The sequence below is a fragment of the Crinia signifera genome, chromosome 7 (assembly GCF_055691185.1).
Source record: "Crinia signifera chromosome 7, ASM5569118v1, whole genome shotgun sequence".
Classification (NCBI taxonomy): Eukaryota; Metazoa; Chordata; class Amphibia; order Anura; family Myobatrachidae; genus Crinia; species Crinia signifera.
The window spans coordinates 15,638,597-15,662,153 of record NC_139223.1 but is presented as its reverse complement, the minus strand read 5'-3'; the positions used below and the strand labels follow the sequence as shown (position 1 = coordinate 15,662,153).

At 45.3% G+C, this 23,557-nt stretch overlaps 2 protein-coding genes across 2 annotated transcripts in view; one reads left to right on the top strand and one right to left on the bottom strand.

The window, feature by feature from the left end:
• LOC146019826 (nucleoside diphosphate kinase A1) overlaps window positions 1-23,557 on the top strand; it is a 179,729-nt gene that overhangs the window by 31,285 nt on the left and 124,887 nt on the right. The window lies entirely within an intron of this gene.
• CDIPT (CDP-diacylglycerol--inositol 3-phosphatidyltransferase) lies at window positions 17,932-21,488 on the bottom strand. The gene is made up of 6 exons (XM_083152405.1): window positions 21,331-21,488; window positions 20,916-21,050; window positions 20,674-20,827; window positions 19,550-19,631; window positions 19,380-19,461; window positions 17,932-19,290 (listed from the first exon to the last, which is right to left on the bottom strand). Exons 1-6 carry the CDS (start codon window positions 21,389-21,391, stop codon window positions 19,130-19,132), a joined length of 675 nt encoding a protein of 224 aa, XP_083008531.1. The 5' UTR covers window positions 21,392-21,488; the 3' UTR covers window positions 17,932-19,129.

Genomic DNA, 23,557 nt, shown 5'->3' with positions numbered 1-23,557 from the left:
GTCCTTTTCATACCCCTACTATCCAAGTGGGCATGGAGTTGGATATAAACCTGTGGCATTGAATCCTATGGAAAAATCGGGTCCATGCGATATGGTCGGATGCGATGCGATGGACCCGATTTCAAAATCGGCAGCCCAGTTAGTACATAAGTACCCAAAAAAACTCCTATCATTTGGTGTGAGCCAGTTGAATCACATCATGAGCTTCTGTCCTGGCTTTAGTCTGCCAGCTGAAATTTGTTCCATTGTAGTACAAGTTTTAATTTTTTTTTTATAGTTAAGTTTATAGTTTAACGAGATTTGTGCCACAATTATCAAAACACCAGGTTTTACTTTAGCTATTAAAAGTATAGCCCAGGAGCACCAGCCTCAACCTCCATTGGGCTATTCAGCGAATCTATAAAAAAATAAGCTAATGATAAAACATTATTAAGTGCTTTATTTTGTATCGTAAATTAATCCTATTTATACCTAAAATGATGAAAATGGAAAAATATACAAATTGGTGCATTTGAGATTCCTTTACCCAAAATGATTTATTTTCATGGACACCTAAAACGTCAACTGATTCATTTGGCCTGATACTCCCAGCCACTTCTCTGGCATTTCTTTATTGAGATGGCAGTTGCCTATAGCAATCAGATTCTAGCTATTACCTAGAAGGTGCCAAATGAATAATTGGAGTTGCCCATAACAACCACATTGGTTGCTATGGGCAACATCCCATCTTCAATAGAACTTCCATCTTAGTAAATTTACCCCTATCTCCATATTCCTTCCAACTAACCTGAAAATGCCTTTTAGTCACAATGCAGTGTGGCTATGATTCACCAGGAGACTCTGCTGATTAATCTCATGTGCGACAAGTGTATCTCATTATATACATCCAAAGCACTAGAATGCAGCTGCTGCAGGTTGCCCAATTCTGTTGCGCTTTGTATACAGACTCAGTCTTAATTAGCACAGTCTCCTGCTGCATCCGAGTCGAATCGTGTTGCAACTAACACACACTTTCAGGGGGGGGGGAAAGACGCTCGGCGCAGAGTTGCACAACAGCTTGCGGCTCACTTTCACCAGGCGTCTTGCACCGTGTGGCATATTTAGGATAATTGCAGAAATAGAGTAAAGCGATGGGAGATGGGGACGCAGGTTGGTCTACTGAGTAAAAGTATCAGTTTCCATTATACTTATTTTAATTTTTTTTTCAGATGCAAAATTATTTGTAAGAAACAACTACAAATCCTTATGTAACAGGCTGGGACTACTTATTCCAATGCTGGTGGCTTTACGGGATAAGAACATTATTAACGAACACGAGGAGGAGGAGATTAGAAATAATGTAACACCTATAAGTCAAAATTGCTCTTTGATTACGATGATCATAAAAAAAGGTGCAGAGGAAGAATTCTGTGACATTCTGAAGGAATGCGACCCCATGCTCTTTCAGGACTTAAAGCAACCAAATATTTTCGACGGGGTATGGTCAGATTTAGATTTTGTGTAGCTGAGGGCCAGGGCTTTCCAACGAGCCTGGCCCCGCGTCACTAGCCCCCCAGGAACCAGAGATAGTGCCAGGCAAAGCTGGAACATTTTCCCCAGGATAACATGGGACCCGCTTTTTCCAACCCCCACCCAGTTCCAATGGCATAACAGAAGCTCAAGGTTGATCTCAGTCTAACCCAAATCGCTGGGACTTCAAGCTGATATCAGGCTGGTTCGTATGGGTTAATTGGTTCTAGAGATATTGCGGGTAAACCGATTTTTTTATTTCTGAAATGTTATTTCATGGCTGTTCATGTTGTTTGAGGACAGATTTCTCTGGAACCAAACAGCCCAGTTTCACAGGACCAAAATCATTTGAAAATCATTCGAAGCTCACATGTAAATGGGGAGGGTTGGTTCCGAAGATATAGCTGGTTGTTTAAAGGGGGGAGGGGGAGGGAGGGTAGTTTTCTCTCCTCCTCAAACCAGAAAATGCAGGGACTAGGCTGGTGTAAAAGGGGCCAGTACAGGTAAATCCCTGCATTTTCTGGTGTGAAAGGGGTATTATTTCAAATAGCCGGGACCTGCATTGCTTTAAATACAGCCGGTCAGCCCCCTGTTCTCTGCTCAGTCGGTGTGAATTTTGGCTCATTCCATGTGGTGTAATGTGTAAGAGGCAAGTACAGTATACGGGGGTTACTATTGTGTTGCATGATTTGTATAAGGGGTATATGGTGTGGTAAATTTAGGTGACCACATAAAAGGTGCTGCAATGTTGTCTACCAAGTTTTCGCTTTCAGTATTCTTTTTATGACTGGAGTGCCGCCTCACCCCGCAAGTATCTTAGGACATCGGCATCCTGTGGGTGCACCTTTGGAGGGCACCCGCCAATATATCTCCCTGCGTTTTTCCTATGCCAGCTCCCTGCCTTTTCCAGGCATATATAATTAGTTGAAAGTATTTACACAAATACAGACCATGAGCAGACCACCCAAATAGAACACTGGTCACGCTCCCACATTATTAGGTGCTGACCACAACCCCTATTATTTCGCATAATAGGCCCTTGATAATTTTCAGCTCCAGGCCCATTTAGACCTTAATCTGGCTCTGGGTATGGTCTTTCTTGCCTGCACCTTATGTCACCGGTCTGTCTCCCCCTCCCTCTAGTTTGTAAGCTCCTTAGAGCAGGGCCCTCCTTCCTTCTGTTCTCACAGCACCTTCTTGCTTTTCAATTACAGCTCTCACCTACCATCTATACCTACATCTCTTCTCACTCACTTCCCTACATCTCAGCTCTCTTACTCACTACTATCTATACCTGCGTCTCTTCTCGCTCACTTCCCTACATCTCAGCTCTCTTAATCACCTACCATCTATACCCGCATCTCTTCTCACTCACTTCCCTACATCTCAGCTCTCTTACTCACCTACCATCTATACCTGCATCTCTTCTCACTCACTTCCCTACATCTCAGCTCTATTACTAACCTACCATCTATACCTGCATCTTTTCTCATCCACTTCCCTACATCTCAGCTCTTACTCACTACTATCTATACCTGCGTCTCTTCTCGCTCACTTCCCTACATCTCAGCTCTCTTACTCACCTACCATCTATACCTACATCTCTTCTCACTCACTTCCCTACATCTCAGCTCTCTTACTCACTACTATCTATACCTGCGTCTCTTCTCGCTCACTTCCCTACATCTCAGCTCTCTTAATCACCTACCATCTATACCCGCATCTCTTCTCACTCACTTCCCTACATCTCAGCTCTCTTACTCACCTACCATCTATACCTGCATCTCTTCTCACTCACTTCCCTACATCTCAGCTCTATTACTAACCTACCATCTATACCTGCATCTTTTCTCATCCACTTCCCCACATCTCAGCTCTCTTACTCACCTACAATCTATACCTCCATCTCTTCACACTCACTTCCCTACATCTCAGCTCTCTTACTCACATACCATCTATACCCGCATCTCTTCTCACTCACTTCCCTACACCTCAGCTCTCTTACTCACCTACCATCTATACCCGCATCTCTTCTCACTCACTTCCCTACATCTCAGCTCTCTTACTCACTACTATCTATACCTGCGTCTCTTCTCGCTCACTTCCCTACATCTCAGCTCTCTTACTCACCTACCATCTATACCTACATCTCTTCTCATTCACTTCCCTACATCTCAGCTCTCTTACTCACCTACCATCTATACCTACATCTCTTCTCATTCACTTCCCTACATCTCAGCTCTCTTACTCACCTACCATCTATACGCGCATCTCTTCTCTCTCTTTTCCCTATATCTCATCTCTCTTACTCACTACTATCTATACCTGCGTCTCTTCTCACTCACTTCCCTACATCTCAGCTCTCTTACTCACCTACAATCTATACCTGCATCTCTTCTCACTCACTTCCCTATATCTCAGCTCTTACTCACCTACCATCTATAGCTGTATCTCTTCTCACTCACTTCCCTACATCTCAGCTCTCTTACTCACTACTATCTATACCTGCGTCTCTTCTCACTCACTTCCCTACATCTCAGCTCTCTTACTCACCTACAATCTATACCTGCATCTCTTCTCACTCACTTCCCTATATCTCAGCTCTTACTCACCTACCATCTATAGCTGCATCTCTTCTCACTCGCTTCCCTATATCTCAGCTCTCTTACTCACCTACCATCTATACCTGCATCTCTTGTCACGCACTACCCTACATCTCAGCTCTCTTACTCACCTACCATCTATACCTGCATCTCTTCTCACTCACTTCCCTACATCTCAGCTCTCTTACTCACCTACCATCTATACCCGCATCTCTTCTCACTCACTTCCCTATATCTCAGCTCTCTTACCCACCTACCATCTATACACACATCTCTTCTCACTCACGTCCCTACATCTCAGCTCTCTTACTCACCTACTATCTATACCTGCATCTCTTCTCACGCACTACCCTACATCTCAGCTCTCTTACTCACTACTATCTATACCTGCATCTCTTCTCACTCACTTCCCTATATCTCAGCTCTCTTACTCACTACTATCTATACCTGCATCTCTTCTTACTCACTACCCTACATCTCAGCTCTCTTACTCACCTACCATCTATACCTGCATCTCTTCTCACTCACTTCCCTACATCTCAGCTCTCTTACTCACCTACAATCTATACCCGCATCTCTTCTCACTCGCTTCCCTATATCTCAGCTCTCTTACTCACTACTATCTATACCCGCATCTCTTCTCACTCGCTTCCCTATATCTCAACTCTCTTACTCACTACTATCTATACCTGCATCTCTTCTTACTCACTACCCTACATCTCAGCTCTCTTACTCACCTACCATATATACCTGCATCTCTTCTCACTCACTTCCCTACATCTCAGCTCTCTTACTCACCTACCATCTATACCCGCATCTCTTCTCACTCGCTTCCCTACATCTCAGCTCTCTTACTCACCTACCATCTATACCCGCATCTTTTCTCACTCACTTCCCTACATCTCAGCTCTCTTACTCACCTACCATCTATACCCGCATCTCTTCTCACTCGCTTCCCTACATCTCAGCTCTCTTATTCACCTACCATCTATACCTGCATCTCTTCTCACTCACTTCCCTACATCTCAGCTCTCTTACTCACCTACCATCTATACCCGCATCTCTTCTCACTCGCTTCCCTACATCTCAGCTCTCTTACTCACCTACCATCTATACCCGCATCTTTTCTCACTCACTTCCCTACATCTCAGCTCTCTTACTCACCTACCATCTATACCCGCATCTTTTCTCACTCACTTCCCTACATCTCAGCTCTCTTACTCACCTACCATCTATACCTGCATCTCTTCTCACTCACTACCCTACATCTCAGCTCTCTTACTCACCTACCAGCTATACCTGCATCTCTTCTCACTCACTTCCCTATATCTCAGCTCTCTTACTCACCTACCATCTAGACCTGCATCTCTTCTCACTCACTTCCCTATATCTCAGCTCTCTTACTCACCTACCATCTATACCTGCATCTCTTCTCACTCACTACCCTACATCTCAGCCCTCTTACTCACCTACCAGCTATACCTGCATCTCTTCTCATTCATTTCCCTACATCTTCGTTGTATTGTGTACCAGGATTTGTGCTGTTAATTGTGCTCTGTTTTTGTTTTTCTGTCACTGTTATGTCTTGTTCTGTATACCCTGCACTGTTATATGTGTTCTATATGTACAGCGCTGCGTACCACTTGTGGTGCCTTATAAATAAAAATATAATAATAATAATAATAACTTGGTGCAGAAGTGGAACCTTACCCAGAAGACCACATACAGAAAGTGATAGTCTGAAGAGAAAGAGTGGGGGACCCACACCATTTACTTTTAGTAGGAATTTGCAGTTGTGGATGGCAAGACTGTCAATTTTAGCATATATACTCCCATACTGGCTTAGGGTGCTGTCTACTGATTTAGATATATAGTACACAATAAGAAAGAAAGAAAGAAATCCGTTTACTTGGACGCACTCCTCATCCACATAGTCTTCAATGACTTAAAAACAAAATTATATCGTACCTAGAGGTGCATACAGATGGAGTGGGTCTCTTCTTTGCAGGGGATGGCAACGCCATCCGCCATCCCCCACCACCCGCCATCTGTATTTGCGAAAGGGGACGCGTGCGCACGAGATGCGTGCGCGTCCCCTTCCGACGGCTTCCCCCGGGTCCCCGCCGGCTTGTCGACGGTCACCCGGGGTCCCCACCGCCTTCCCACCCCCCCCCCCCCCTAACCCTGTCCGTCTCCCTGAAGCGGAGACAGACAGGTTCCTGGCGCCCGGACACTGAGACGCGCGTGCATCTCAGTCAGATGGCGAGCCGGGCTGCTGGCGGATCGCCAGCGGTGACGTTCTGGCGATTTACCAGCAACAGGGAGCCCGGCTCCATCTATTTTATTATTACAAATAACTCTAAAGCTAACAGCCCATTATTTTTATTTAATATTTCATAATTTTATTAATTATACATGACCTGGTAGTCTAATTCCCCGTGACAGGGATTAGTGTGGTGAAAATTATTTAAAAACAAAAAGAATGATAGGTATAGAGAAAAATAATTTGAAAGATTAAAATTGGTCTCTGTAATCCGTTTACAGTTATAATCAAAAAGGCTTTAATGATGCCTTGTCTAATTAGACGTGCCAAATGTAAGTACTCTTATGTAGGCGCTGTATTGCCTTAATCAAAAAGAGTGCATGTCAGTCTGATCCCAATTCTTCTAATATTTATGGGTCTCTCCGTGAGATTATCCTCTAATATGACTAGTGTGTACTATTCACAGTTGCAACATTAATATTTCTGTGTTTATATTAGAGATGAGCGGGTTCGGATCCTAGAGATCCGAATCCCCACGGACTTACCTGATCCGAGACCGGATCCAGGGAGTTCGGTAGTCGCCGCCATTTTCCCGGGTCCAAAACGAGGGTGAAACGTCATCACCCTGTGCCGGATTCGTATCTCTATATAAGATCCGGCTCCGGCGCCGTCTTCATTCGGCATGTAGGAGTCAGACAGCACGGATGTGTCCGTGCTGTCTGTGCGCACAGGGAAAAAAGCTATGGGGGACATAATATAATACCACTGTGGAGGACATTCTAAGGGGGGAACTAATAGAAGCTATAAATTTATGGGGGCTGCTTAAGGGGGACAAATATATATCGGGAAGCAACAAAAGATACATTTACTAAGGGGGAACTACATGTGCAGGAACTGTTGTACATCTACTAAGGGGGAACTACTGAGGGGGAAACATATTCAGGTAACAGCTACTAAGGTGGCATTACTAAGGCTACTACTAAAGGGGGCTGTGTTATATGGGACCACTGTGGGGGACATCTAAAGGGATCTCTGAATTATTATTTTTTTACTACAGGGCTGCCCCGAATTAGTCCAGCTGTGCTGCCCAGTGTCCCGTATCAGTCCAGGGGAGCTGCCCCCATTTTTTAATTGAAATAAAAAAAGGTGTTTTTTTTTTTTTTTCTAATCTGCAAGGGGTGTTAAGTGTGCCATATCAGTCCAGCTGCTCTGCCCAGTGTCCCGTATCAGTCCAGGGGTGCCTGCATGTGTGCTGTATCCATCCAGGGGTGCCCACATGTGTGCTGTATTTGTCCAGGGGTGCCCACATGTGTGCTGTATCAGTCCAGGGGTGCCCGCATGTGTGCCATATAATTCCATGGGTGCCCCCATGTGTCCTGTATCAGTCCTGGGGTGCCCGCATGTGTGCCATATAATTCCATGGGTGCCCCCATGTGTCCTGTATCAGTCCTGGGGTGCCCGCATGTGTGCCGTATAATTCCAGGGGTGCCCCATGTGTCCCATATCAGACCAGGGGAGCTGCCCTTTTTTTTAATGAAAATAAAATTAAGGTTTTTTTTTTTTTTTTACTGCAAGGGCTGTTAAATGCGCTTTAGTCCAGGGGTGAGCCAAGAGTGCTGTATAATTCATGGGGTGTTGCTAAGTAAGGTGTGCTGCTCTTTTTTTGTCTGCCGTATAATTCCACGCCTGCCGCCATGTGTGCCGTAAGGCTGGTTTCACACACTCGGCTCCTGCCGGACGGTGAAATCCCGCACGGCCAGGGAGCCGTGCAGCACACGTTAGTTGTGAATGGACACTATTGTGTCCATTCACACGGGACGGCCACGACCCGGCTGCACGGTTGCAGCCGGATCCCGCCACTGGAAGGGACGGCTGCCGGGCTGTGGCCATCCCTTCCATTATAAACTAGTGTGTGCGGCACGGCTCTCTGGCCGTACGGGATTTCACCGTCCGGCAGGAGCTGGAGTGTGTGAAACCAGCCTAACAGTCCAGGGGTGCCGCCATCTGTGCCGTATAATTCCATGTGTGCTGTATCAGGTCAGGGGTGCCACCATCTGTGCCGTATAATTCCTGGGGTAAGCTAAGTCTGCCGTATAATTCATGGGGTGCTGCCAAGTGTGCTGTATCAGTCCAGGGGTGATGCTAAGCATGCCATATCAGTCCAGGGGTGATGCTAGGTGTGCCATATCAGACTAGGGAGGATGCTAAGTGTGCCATATCAGTCCAGGGGTGATGCTAAATGTGCCGTATCAGTCCAAGGGTGAGGCTAAGCGTGCCATATCAGTCCAGGGGTGATGCTAGGTGTGCCGTATCAGACTAGGGGGGATGCTAAGTGTGCCATATCAGTCCAGGGGTGATGCTAAATGTGCCGTATCAGTCCAGGGGTGATGCTACCTGTGCCATATCAGTCCAGGGGTGATGCTAGGTGTGCCGTATCAGTCCAAGGGTGAGGCTAAGCGTGCCATATCAGTCCAGGGGTGATGCTAGGTGTGCCGTATCAGACTAGGGGGGATGCTAAGTGTGCCATATCAGTCCAGGGGTGATGCTAAATGTGCCGTATCAGTCCAGGGGTGATGCTACCTGTGCCATATCAGTCCAGGGGTGATGCTAGGTGTGCCGTATCAGACTAGGAGGGATGCAAAGTGTGCCATATCAGTCCAGGGGTGATGCTAAATGTGCCGTATCAGTCCAGGGGTGATGCTACCTGTGCCATATCAGTCCAGGGGTAATTCTAGGTGTGCAGTATCAGCCTAGAGGGGATGCTAAGTGTGCCATATCAGTCTAGTGTTTGTGCCGCACACTTGTGTGGCTTATCATAGTTATCCAGCTACCTCGGTGCAACCATTTGCCCTAAATATTGTAAGGTGAGAGCTGTTCAGAATAGACTGGAAATGAATGTTATTGAGGTTAATAATAGCGTAGGAGCAAAAAATAAAAACCAAGATTCTGCGATTTTAGCAGTTTTTAAGCTTTTTTAACAAAAAAAAAATCCAGAACCCAAAACCCAAGAAATCCAAACACAAAACACTTAGGAGGTGTTTTGCCAAAACCCATTAGATCCCAAAACCTCAAGGTAATCAGAACCCAAAACCCAAAAAGTGGCCGGTGCACATCCCTAGTTTATATTTGTATTCAACAAAGTTATTTGGTAACTGTTGCATAAAAGTGTCTACTTTGCACTTGTATCCTGTGATATTTTATGGCCGATCTTTTTGTCAGGCTTATGTTGCCTATGACAGATTCACTCCTGCATCATGTTCTTGTGCTTTATGGTGCGTATATTTAATAAGCAGCAGCACTACAATTTGCTTTTGATATTACCACATTTAGTTTGTGATGGATTGGCTCTATGGGGGAAATTTACTAAAGGAAATTTGTAAAAAATAGGTGTATTTGTACCCAGAAATACACTTACACTTTCTGACATTTACTATCCCGAAAATACGGCAATTCGTAGTCGTATTGATGTGCTATCAATACGAATACGAATTGCTGTATTTTCGGGGTAGTAAATGTCAAAAATAAGTGTATTTCTGGATACAAATACACCTATTTTTTACAAATTTCCTTTAGTAAATTTCCCCCAATGTCTGGCATTATATCAAGAGGATGCACACTATTAACATGCAGTTAAACTGCCCCAGATTTATGCTTTATTCGCGTACATTTAATCAGAGCTCAGATTGGAGTTGTGTCTGCCGCCAAGCCTGTCACCCTCCCTCCGTGTCTGATATGTCACCCTTGTATCCACACTGTGCAATCTGGAAATTGTATTACGACGCATATATATGAGCACTGTGCAGGATTTAGGTCAGATAGTATCCGCACTGGGTAATCTTGTGGCACAAGTAGATTAAATGTCAGGGTATGGATTTTATATTTCTTACATACACTGTCATGTATGCTTATGCAGTGGTAGGTGATGATGTAATGAATAATTGGTGGAGTACTGCTCACAGATATGTTGTTACTAAATCTGTGTTTAGAATTGTGCTGACATAAATTTAATGTACACACAGAGCGATTTGATCTTTGATAGTCAAATCACTGTTTGTTCAATTACAGGTTTTCATTTACACACTGAGCGATTTTTAATAGATCAGTCATTGTTGTTCAGTCACCAGCTTTAATATACACATTGCACATACTGTATAGTATTTATAGGCGGAGAGATGTATTCTCCACAGTAATACTAGCACTATTACTTTTTCTCTATACCTATCATTCTTTTTTTTTTTTTAATAATCCCTGTCACCTGGTCAGACTACCAGGTCATGTATAATTAATAAAATTACAAAATATAAAATAAAAATAATGACCTGTTAGCTATAGAGTTATATGTAATAATAAAATAAACTATACACTTCTAGGTACGATATAATTTTGTTTTTAAGTCATTTAAGACTATGTGGATGAGGAGTTGCGTCCAAGTAAACTTATGCTGCTTTCAGACCGCATAACTGGCTTTGACCCTGTATTTGGAAACGTTTCCAAAAACGGGTCTGCCAGATAAAACCCCTTTCACACCGCAGCACTTAAACGGTATATTACCGTTTAAGTGCCGATTTTTTGACACTGGCAGACCCGTTTTTGGAAACTTTCCAAATACAGGGTCAAAGCCAGTGCAGCCTTCAGCCCTCCCCTCCGTGCAGCTCCCCCCCCCCCTCGCGTGTCGACCGAGAGCATGTCGACGCCCCCCGCGCATGTCGACGCCCCCCCGCGCATGTCGACGCCCCCCGCGCGTGTCATATGGAAACCCTGTTTAAAACCCTGTTTAAAAAAACTGTCTTCCGTATGGGGGGCAGCCATTTTCTGAAAGACACTTTTTTCATAAGTGCTTTCCGAGCATACTGAGCTGCAGTGCCGGGAACCACAACGGAGATACCGGCACGGGGTAAGTCGACACGGGGGGGGGGGGCGCCGACACGCGCGCGGGGGGGGTGTCGACACGCGCGGGGGGGGCTCCAGTGCTGTGAATACTTAATGAGCGCTCATTAAGTATTCACTGTGCTGAATTTAGGACCCAGCTCATTGGCTGGGTCCTAAATACCGTTTCTGAGCCGATTTTTGCGCTAAAATACTGGTTCAGAAACGGGTAGGACCCTGCATTTTAACCGGTTAGAAAAAACGGCATTTTCTAACCGGTTAAGTGGGACTGGACCTTTCAGACCGCACACATTACCGTTTTAAAACGGTAAAAAAACGGCAATTTACCGTTTTAAAAGTGCGGTCTGAAAGGGGCATTATTTCTTTCTTTCTTATTGTGTAAAAAGTGATAGTCTGCAGTCCACATTTTCATCACTTTAGGAGCACAAAGACTGCGGGAGTTGAAAGTATTTCTTAATCTGCGGATACTGTAGTGTGCGTGTCTGGCCTTACAGTCAGTGCAAGACAGGGCAGCTGCTGCATAAACCAGTCTCTAGAAAGACACTGAGCTGAAGGCAGAAGGGGAACCTTGAGTGGAAGATCTCTTACACAAGCACACACACGTATAAGGAGAAGCATAGGACGCAAGTGAAAAGCACGTGTGTACGTTGAAATATACAGAAATGTGCAGCTTGGTTTCCAACAATAATTTCTATGACCAGCGGCTGGCTGGTGATGACAGCAGCACTTCTGTGAGTATGGGCTCATAGTCCTTGCCAGGGTCCTCCTACTGCTGGAGCCTACTGTTAATATCGGCTAGCAGGGGATATTCAATTAGGCCTGTACTGCCGCCCGTCGCCAACACTTATTGCATATATCTTATCGGATCTGTCCAGACCCAAACAGAAATACACAAGAACTTACCCAGATTCTCGGGTAATGAGGTCAGGTTGCCCATAGCAACCAATCAGAAGCTATCATTTTCTGGATTGGTTGCTATAGCAATTTCACCTCCTTTCACTTTTAGAATCTTTAGTAAATGTACCCCTTAGTGTGCATCTCTATATCAGAACAAAGGTTTAAAAAAATGAAGTAATAATACCACAGACATTGAAATATGTTATTTCAGGGTTTGCCGATGGGGCTAACTTGGTCTTCTACCTCTCCTTTTATTGTACGACCTAATTTATTATTTCAGAATTTAAATGCAAATAAAAATGGTATTTTATAGAAACTACTCGCTCTGTCTGTGTAACGCAAACCCGAGACACAACCAAAGCTGCGAAAGACAATAAAACAAGGAATAAACTCACAAGACAAATGGATCATTGTGTAAGTTTGTTACAACACAGAGAAATGTCTTCATGCAGCGCAGTTTTTATGAAACAAAATGTTGGGTCACAATAAAAGTTACACTTACAGTATCTCAGGCTGAGCAGAGCACTGATGTAGAGTGTTGTATAATTCCCGGTTAGTACATGATTCCGAGGTGGACCCGCTGCTGGGTCTTTATGCTAATGCTGCAGCTGATGGCTGTAATGGTGCGCGTTCTGATGGCGTTGTGCGGTTCTCAGGAAGTGAGGCGGGACCAGCAGAGGATGAGTTAAAACGAGCAGGTTTAATAAATGAACTCATACAAAGAATAATATAACTGGCATCAATACTTCTTAAATAGATGAATAATAATAATTAGCAAAGAGTCTCTGGTATATGGCAATAAACACAATAACAGTCTTTTGCATAGAAAGAAGTTAATCAAGATTGCAGTCCTTTGCATAAACAATGATTCAGACACTTGAGTTAAATGACGTAGAATACCTGAAGATTGGATCCTTGGAAGATTGGATGATTGAACGAAGTAAAGATTGGATGATTGAAGAATGGAAGATTGGATGATTGAGGATTGGATGATTGAGGATTGGATGGTTGGAGATTGGAAGATTGGACAGCTGGATCTGAAGATGAGCCAAGGGATTTCCAGAAAGGAAGGCTTCTGATGTGTGTGGCTCACCGGAGACTGCAGCAATGGAATCAGAGGACAGCAGGGTATGAAGGTGTGCCAAGGGATTTCCAGGAAGGAAGGCAAGTGATGTGTATGTCTCACCGGAGACTGCAGCAATGGAATCAGAGGCCAGCGGGGACAACCAGCTGGAGAGCACAGTGCATAGACACTAGGTTTGCCAGGAACTTCCCCTTGCTTGCAGGCTAAGGAAACAAGTTGTACTGACACTTGCAGGAGTCCTCCCAGCACTTTTATACCTGGTGGGAGAATAGGCTGGCCAAATGGCTGGGAAAGTCTGTTTGCTTGCTGCATGGCTGAGGCCCATAACGAGTGCAGCTGTAGTGAGCTGACGCACTAGGCAAGCTTGCAAGTTTTGCTTCACAGCTGCAGCATCAGGAAATCACTGGAGAGACTGTGGGGAATCTGTGCTGTGATCTGCACACAAACCATACTGAGGATATCCAGACTGGAGCACAGAGACAGTCTGGAGAGACACTTTAAAGGTAAAAATAGTGTTTGTATTGCATGGATCGTGACAATGGCCTTCCTTTGGTGATACCCACCGTCACTAATTCATCACCGCACCATCTGCGTGCCATCGGAGATTACACCGGCCCTATGGAGGCGCAGAATCTCCACCTGAACTAGGCCACCTGTGTCTGTAAAACTATCTCTTCAGACACAGGGCTAGATGCGTCAAGCTTCAAAAAGTGATAAAAGTGGAGACTGATAAACAACTGGCCCCTCACTGTCATTTTTCAATCCCAGATGGTAACATGGCAGTTAGGATCTGATTTGCTGTTAATCACTCTCCATTTTATTACTTTTTGAAGCTTGATAGATCTGGCCGATAGTCACCGACCGCGACGCATCAATGGGTGGGCTAGCCACCACCACGGTTACCACCCAGAAACGCCAGCCGAAACTGCATGGATCTACGTGCAGCTTCAATCTGCATGGACACATGAGCCCCTTGTGTCCACCTTTTAATAAGAGCCACAGGGGGAAATGACTAAAATGGGAATTAGACTTCACATGTGATGTTGCTGTGGGCAACCCATCAGATTCTGTCTACTATCTTCTAGAGCAGGGGTAGCCAACTCCAGTCCTCGAGAGCTACCAACAGTTCATGTTTTCCAGACCACCTAACAGCTGCACTCATTACTCACTGCCAAATTACAAAAGATCCACAGGTGGAAATAATTACTTCACTCGTGATTCTGGGAGGAGACCTGGAAAATGTTAACTGCCGGTAGCTCTCGAGGAGAGTTGGCTACCCCAGGGCTAGAGGGTGTTAAATAAATAAGTAGATTCTGATTGGTTGCCCATAGCAACATCACGAGTAGTCTAATTTCCATCTTAGTAAATTTCCCCCACAGTGTCTTGAGGCTTTTCCATCATTGATAAGCTTCTGCTCTGATCCCTTGCCGTCATATACAGCTACTGTACTGTGGTAGTAATAAACAGTTTGGGGACGGTTCTGAGTTAGACAAGTGGAAATCTGGATGGGCCTTACAAATTCCTGCATACTGCTCATACTCCATAGTAAGACATCGGCGATTGCACAATCGCCAGACCAGCCCGTGCCTGGGTACGCTGGGACTTATTCCCAATGCCTCAATACCGATGTTGGTATTTGCCAATTTTTTTCTAGTGAAAAAAAAAAAAAAACTGGTGCAACACCCACTGTAGGTTCTACTTTGTAAGTGGCAGTACTGATTGAGAAATGTACTGGGCATTCTGGGCAGGTGGCTAATTGGGCACACAAAGATTTATTTATTTACAGTTTCTTAGATAGCACAGCATATTCCGTTGCACTTTACAATTGGAATCAACAGTGATAGGACAAACAGGGTGATTACAGACAGACAGGGGTTGGAGGGCCCTGCTCGCAAGCTTACAATCTAAAGGGTCGATCCTATTCACCCCGAAGGGTGCAGATGCGCCCGGTGTTCACGAATCATCACAACACCGGCAGATAAGAACCACTTGGCCCATCTAGTCTGCCCCTTTTTTAAACATTTACCTCAAACCATATTTGATCCTTAATTCTTTGTAAGGATATCAATATGCCTATCCCAAGCATGATTACATTGTTCTACTGTATTTGCCTCTACCACCTCTGATGGGAGGCTATTCCACTTATCTACTACTCTTTCTGTGAAGTAATTCTTCCTCAAATTTCCCCTGAATCTTCCTCCCTCTAGTGTCAGTGCATGTCCTCGTGTTCTGTTGCTCCTCTTCCTGTGAAGAATGTCTCCCACCTGTACCTTCCTCCCTCTAGTGTCAGTGCATGTCCTTGTGTTCTGTTGCTCCTCTTCCTGTGAAGAAAGTATACATATTAAGATCTTTTAGTCTTTCCTGGTACGTTTTGTGATGTAGGCCATGCACCATTTTAGTTGCCCTTCTTTGTACAGTCTCTAATGTATTTATATCCTTCTGGAGATATGGCCTCCAGAACTGAACACAGTACTCTAGGTGAGGTTGTACCAATATCATTAATACTTCTTTCTTTCTACTGCTGATACCTCTCCCTATGCAACCAAGCATCTGACTTGCCTTCTTCATTGCTTTGTTACATTGCCTACCTGTCTTTAAGTCCCCTGAAATAGTGACACCTAGATCCCTCTCTTCCTCAGTAGTTTCCATTATAGTCCCATTTATACTATATTTAGTCTTTGGATTTTTGAGACCCAAGTGCATGATTTATCATTTGTTTTGCATTAAACTGTAGTTGCCATGCTCTTGGCCATTCCTCTAATCTACCTAGATCATCAATCCTTTATTTTACCCCTCCTGGTGTGTCTACCCTGTTGCATACCTTTATGTCATCTGCAAAGGCACATTTTACCATCAATTCCATTTGCAATATCAATCACCAATAAAAATATTAAAAAGCACTGGTCCAAGTACAGATCCCTGGGGTACTCCACTGGTAACCTTTCCCTCCTTTGACTGTACTACGTTTACTACAACTCTGTTTTCTGTCCTGCAACCAAGATCTTATCCATTCAACTATCTTAGAATCCAATCCCAAGCTTTCAAGTTTATTTAACAGTCTGTGATGTGGGACAGTGTCAAAAGCCTTACTAAAGTCTAGATATGCTACATCTACAGCCCCACCTTGATCTATAACTTTAGTCACCCAGTCAAAAAAGTCAATAAAGATTTGTTTGACATGATCTTCCCCCAGTAAACCCATGCTGTTTCGGGTCCTGTAAATTGCTGGTTTTGAGATATTCTACAACTCTTTGTTTTAAGAGTGTTTCCATCAGTTTCCCTACTACTGATGTAAGGCTTGATAGTTGCTTACCGCTTCCTTGCTTCCACTTAAGTGCAGTGGGACTACATTCGCTGTTTTCCAGTCCTCTGGGATTACTCCAGTAGCTAGTGACTGGTTGAATAATTCTGTTAATGGTTTTACCAGCTCCCCTTTAAGCTCTTTTAGTATCCTTGGATGTATCCCATCTGGCCCCATTGATTTATCCACTTTCAGTTTTGAGAGTTCTGTGAGGACTTTCTCCTCTGTAAATGTACTTGTCTCTCCCTCAGTTTTCTAACTATACTTACAACTTAACTGTGGCCCCTTCCCCTCTCTTTCAGCAGTGAATACGGAGCAGAAATAATTATTAATATGATCTGCTATTACATTGTCCCCCTCAAGAAGACTTCCACTCACTGTATTTAGTCTTATTACTCCACTTTTTGTTTTTCTCCTTTCGCTTAAATACCTAAAAAAAGGTTCCCCCCTTTACCCACTGACTGGGACATTTTCTCCTCAGCCTGTGCTTTTGCACATCTGATTACCTTCTTAGCCTCCTTCTGTCTAACATGGTACACCACTTTGTCCTCATTCTTCTGCGTCTGCGTTTTTGCTTTCACAATACTTGCTACTTCTTTCACAAACCACAATGGCTTCCTTTTCCTTGTGTTTTTCCTAACTCTTTTGACACAAAGTTCTGTTGCTTTCAGTATTGCACTTTTTAATTTTTCCCACTTCTCCTGCACTCCATCCAAGTTCCTCCACTCTGCCAAAGAATCCCTTACAGAGTTTCCCATCTCTACAAAATCAGCCTTCCTAAAATCGAACACCTTTGTTTTTGTATGCGCTGAGTCGGTCTCTGTCTTTATTTTGAACCACACTGCTTGATGGTCACTGGATCCCAGATTTTCACCCACTTTTAAATCAGATATTCTGTCACCATTTGTACATCAGATATCCTGTCACCCCTCTATAGGGGTGCAAGCAATTTTCAGCTAATTCGGCCCTGTGAAGGGTGAGAGTTAGGGTTAATTTGGGTGCCGTTTTCAGCGGGAAATAAGCACCCAATTGACATCTCCCACCCTTCAGGGTTAATAGGATCGACCCCTAAAGGTGTACCATCTTATGGGAGTGCTGCTGAAGTAGTTGGCTACGCAGGCACTTCAGTGCTCAGATTGGGGTGCCACACTCATACCAAAATGTAAGCCTTGCGCAAGTTTTGATGATGTAACCGACAGTGGCGTCTCAGACCTTGCACAATCCGATGTACGGCTGTCCACCAGGGAAGAGCTGATACCGGTGTTAGTGTATAGTCACAAAAGAGGTTACAGAGGTCACAGGAGAGTGCGACTTGGAATCAGGGAGCAGTGAATAACGTTCGGGATTATTACCTCATTACGGTACATCAGACACTGCGACACTCGTGTGGTAATCAGAAACCTTTATTATAATGTACACTTACAGAAGGAATGGTACACAGAGATAGAAGTGCAATGCTCTGCAGCTAGATAAGAACAAGATACTCTGCGACTAGCTAGAACACAGACGTAACGAATAGCATTAACCCGGTGCGTCATCTCCTACACAGACACCTGCTTGTTACTCGAATACAATATAGGAAATATCCATCTCTGGGAGCACACAGTATATTTCTGTGCACGCTTCTGTGATCGATGCTGGAGCTGTGATTGGTTTGTGTCAATCCCTGGATTTACATATCTGGTCCAAGGGTTGGCAGAATAAAATAAAGCCTGCAGCTGGTACAGACCCTGATGGAGAGGTAGCTAGGTAAAGTGTAGGAATGAGCCCCTCACACAGGACATAGGTCCCACAGACCCAATTGTGCTGTTTTATCATTTCAGACCCAAAGCAATAAGATACTTTATACAGTGTCACACGTGCAAACATGGCGTCGGTGGCGGTCCCTGCGGATCGGCCACCAGTCTCCTCGTTCTATAGATAACACTGCATTAATAGCTTCTTGTGCAAACAGTTTGCGCTCAATACTCAGCATGAGATCCTAAGCCACAAAGAGCCGGAGCCGTTCACGGTGACAAAGAAGGTGGGAGCAGGGCTAAGGGGCTTTATAATCTATGGAGCAATAACCACATTTAAAAAAACAAACAAAAAACAACTGTAAAAAGAAGAAAGGAAAGGCATACAAGAGGCTGATCCCTTAATGTTGCACACACACACGACACATGATTTCATAATTAAAAACAATTTAACAACACATAATTGCATTTTTATACATATAAAAAAAAAAAAAATAGCATCCCCCAAAATGTATTTTAAATGTTTTAGTGTTCGGATAAGTGATCAACACATTCCAAATGCAGCAATTTTATATGTCAACCCCATAAGAAGACTGTGGTCTCATGAATTAATAAACTGGTTTGTGACTGTGCCATTGGTAAATACTTGATGCAACCACTAGGTGGCGATAAATGCTATTTTGCAGCTTCCAAGGTGACAGTAATACAGTACAGGCTCAGGCTACTAGATCACATCCACAGCAAGTGCTCTTGGGGTGATTATAGGATACAGTATAAGATACATTATATATCTAGGTAATAAATTATGTCAGCATATCAAATATTTCTCTGTAAACTTCCCTGATTGGATTATTTCTTCTTGGCGCGCTCCGCGCAGTCCAAGGCGGCCATATTGCAGGAGGCGGTGACCAGGTGGAGGAGGCTGATGAGAGTTTTAAGCAGCGAGACTGGACAGCTGAGCCAGATGATGACGCGGAAAAGGCCAATGGCTCCCAAGGGGCCCAGCATTACTGAAGAAGGGGAACAGAAGACAGCTCAATAAATATAGAAGTTAACCTGCTCTGCTTTCTATGATCCTAAAAGAACACACAGCGCCTACCTGCTGGCCCCTCAGTGAAGTGCAGCAGGTATAACATGCAGTAGAAGAGTTCATTCCCAGCGCACATCAGGAACAGGACGGGCTGCAAAAACATGACGGGTTAAGTGCAAGCACACAACATGGGCCACAGGTAGGACAGAGCCCACCACACACAACAACAAAGAACATACCCGTGAGGTATAATACAGTCGCAGCAATGGGTTGCCCGACAGATCAATGGTCTTGTGGCTGTCACTGCCTTTCAGGATGGAGCTGGTGGAGAAACAGTATCCAAAATTAGCTCTCCCCAAACCTCCAATACAGGACCCACGATCCCCCCCCCCCCCCCTTTCAGGTGTCATGTCATACTAAGTGTTCTATTATTCTGACATGCCCCCATTGATGTCACACATATTCCTTGACATTAGTGGGTCAATCCAATCTCGGATGAAGCTCTCTAGAGTTACCGTGGCAACAACCACACTTTTTGGCAGCAGTCGCACTTTATTTGCAGCTTAAACTGCTTGGAAGCCCCTTGCAGCTTTGAGTAAAATGTGCGAGTTCAGGACACAGATGGATCACGAGAAGAGTTGCCATTGCCGGCATTTCAACGCTTCGGCAACGCATTTCCTTTGCCCATAATTGGATTGACCTCTTATCTGGGTGAGTAGCGGATGATCAGGGTGCAATCAGCCTGACAGCTCAGCTCTACGAGGAGTAATGCTGCCCATACGCTAGTACGATTTGGCCACTTTTCACCCGATTCTGACTAAGCGGGCCGAGAAATCAGGTAAAAAGTGGCCAAATTGCATGTGTTTGACATCCGATTTAAATCGATGTGCAACCACTTTATGTATATCGGTTTAGAGATCAGACCTGCTTACACATCTGACCTCAGATGGCCTCCCGGCAGCGGGAAACAGGATAGCATGCAAAATACTGCATGCCAAAGGGCCGTATATAATATATTGCATGCAATCGTGCTGCACTCAAGGGAGATCAGCTGCGACTTTTCCCTCAGAGAAGTCACAGCAATGTATGGGAGGCCTAAAGAGATACTATGGAAAAGAGAATACAAACAATGGATACTGTACTAAACGGAGTGGGTCCTGAACAACATCTTCTTACAAATAGGTGAAGTAATAGAACAGCATTCCTACACAGCGGTTACATAAAACGTACGTTATACCTACACAAAGGGTAGATAAATGAATACAGGGTCGGAGTCCCTCTAAACCCGCCATGGTAGGCAGCAGACAACGGCGCAGTCCCAAGTCTGTATTTCGGTTCCCCCCACCCCCGGTCACCAGGATACCTGTGCAGGTGCAGCCAGTGGCTGGCAATGTCCAGGCTCATGCTGAGCTGGAATAGCAGCGTATAAGATGGGTAGAGGAGGGACAGGTTGACCAGGAGACACATGGTCGCACAGCGGTCAGTCAGCATGTCCAGCATGGCTCCGAACTTGGTTCCTGGGGAACAGGTAAAGAGACATGATCAGCCAGCCCGGTCCCCCTCGTATACCAATCTACACCAATACTTCCCTTCCACGGTCCTCACCTTGGTTCAGGGCCCGGGCCGCGTGGCCATCGAAGGCATCCAGGAGACCGCTGAGCAGGTAGAAGGTGGAGGCCACCAGGGGCGAGCTGGGCATGAAGTAAAATGCCACAAAGGCGAAGAGTATCCGGGCATAACCTGAGGGGGGCAGACTGCTGTCAGTGACTGGATAATGCCCACAGCCTGGGAAGGTGTCACCCAACCAACAACATTCCTAATATCCATAAATGACACATAGCTTATACCTAAAACCTCCTGCCATGTACCCAGATAGCATTACACTGGACATTGGCCAGATAGATACCCGGCTAATGTCAGAAAACCCACCCCGCCCATGTATGGCAGCTTGTGTTCCGGCCACAGAGAGGCGCTCTACACCCCCCTGTACCACCCCCGGGGCGTTTCCCCTGTCACTCACCGATCAGGTTGGGCACAAACAGGAAAATATTCTCCTCAGACATCTTGCAATCTGACGTCATCCCCTGGACCCTGGACCAAGGAAACCAGCTGAGCAGGATAGAGCGTCTCCTGCCGGACAATAGAGAGCGCGGGACAGGAACAGAGCGCCTCCTGGAAGGTGATAGAGGATAAGGCCAGGAAAGAGCGTCTCCTGGCGGGTGCCATAGAGAATGGGCTGGAGGAATCGGAGCTGAGGAAACAGCGCCACCTGCTGGGCGATCACAGTAACTCCTCACCGTGACGTCACATGCTAATGACATTAATTTTCTCTAGAACAGTAATTATTAGTCACCCAGCTCCTGTCACTGATTAGAAGTGGGGATCATTTCCTGTAAAGGGCATTAATATATCTATTAATATATCTGAGCTGAGCTCATTGAAAAATCCAGATTTTCCACCATGTTCTTATCCATATATAATGTGATGTGTATGGTGTATTATTCTGTAAGAGCAGCATGCTATACATTGTAACAAGGGGGTGTGGTATGGGGATCCTGACAGTGGGGATCCTGACAGTAAGTATCCTGACTGGCGGTGCTCCGACTGGGGGGTGAGCGCAAAAGAAGCCCCTTGCGGGCTGGCTGCGCTCGCCATGCTGCGGGCCCGGTGGCTCGCTATACTCGTCACAGGGTCTATTCTCCCTCTACGGGGTTCTTGACCACCACAAGGGAGAACAGCCCCTGTGAGTCGGGATCCCCCCTGTCGGGGCATCATCCGGCACCAGTAACAAAGATGGTTATATTATCAGAATGTTGGGGATAACTATAGTTGTAATGTCATTGTGAGAATCAGAGTTAATTTACAATGGACCAGACATTAGGTCAACAGTAATTAGGGAGACAGTTAATAGGTCAACAATAACATAGTTGAACGTTCGTCATGACATTGGACAATGTGTGTGTGTGTGTGTGTGTGTGTGTGGGGCAGGGGGTAACGTTATTAAGGTGACTGGCAGATGGCTGTGCCAATGTAACTTACTGATGGAACCATTACTGCACCATTTTTGCCCCACCCCCTCCATGTACAACTGCGATAACCGGCATTATGGGGGCGGGTCTGGAGGAAGCCTCCTCCTACGCGGAGCTGAAATGAAATGTCAGCAAATGTGCCATAAACCCTTAACAAAAATGTGGTAGCGATAGCTTTACGCAACCAGTACCAGCCATTGGACCCAGTCTCAGTCTGAAGGTGCATACACACTAGGCGATTTTGCTCAGTGTATATGGACAGTGAGGATGGGGAAAATCGATTTCCGACTGGGGGTGGGTGGCTTTCCATAGCAGGACACTATGGAATGCCATCCACTCCGTCGCTCATCTGCTGTAATACCAGCAGAGGAGCGGTGGCGACGGCGATCGCTGGGCTGTACACACTGGGTGGCATTTAAGCTGAAAGCAGCTCAAAATCGCCCAGTGTGTATGTACCCTATGGAGGTTATTCTGGTTGACAGCTTTGTCATTCAAACGCCACCCACACTACCAGCCGCCCTCGCAGCCAAATATCCCTGCACGCATGAGAATGGATGTGGGGACAAAATCATTCGATGGTCGCTGACCATCAAATGATTTTTCAAGCACTCACAGACCGAAGACCACATACATGGTCGCTACTCCAAATATTTCCATGTTTTCCCATTTACTTTCCTGACAAGGTAACGAGAAAGATAAAGGAGGTTTCACTTCATCTATCCCCCCCTCCCCCAATGATGGTGGACTTCAGTCTTCCCGATAAAGGCCAGGGCATAGTTACCTCCCCTCCTGCATTCTGCAGGAGACTACCTGGCATAGCAGCAATCTCCCTCTCTCCCTCATTAGTCTAGCAATCTCCCTCATGTCACCTAGCCCACATTACACTGTTACATCATAGTTACCTCCCCTCCTGCATTCTGCAGGAGACTCCCTGACATAGCAGCAATCTCCCTCTCTCCCTAATTAGTCTAACAATCTCCCTCATGCCACCTAGCCCACATTACACTGTTACATCATAGTTACCTCTCCTCCTGCATTCTGCAGGAGACTCCCTGACATAGCAGCAATCTCCCTTTCTCCCTCATTAGTCTAGCAATCTCCCTCATGTCACCTAGCCCACATTACACTGTTACATCATAGTAACCTCCCCTCCTGCATTCTGCAGGAGACTCCCGGACATAGCAGCAATCTCCCTCTCTCCCCCATTAGTCTAGCAAT

Excerpts from the sequence above, each read along its gene's own strand:
- CDIPT (XM_083152405.1), bottom strand. The coding sequence starts at position 21,391 with ATGACGTCAGATTGCAAGATGTCTGAGGAGAATATTTTCCTGTTTGTG. Across the intron at positions 20,828-20,915 it reads GGCCCGGGCCCTGAACCAAG|GAACCAAGTTCGGAGCCATG; the intron begins GTGAGGACCGTG and ends CCTGTTCCCCAG. Across the intron at positions 19,462-19,549 it reads GACTGTATTATACCTCACGG|CCCGTCCTGTTCCTGATGTG; the intron begins GTATGTTCTTTG and ends ATGTTTTTGCAG.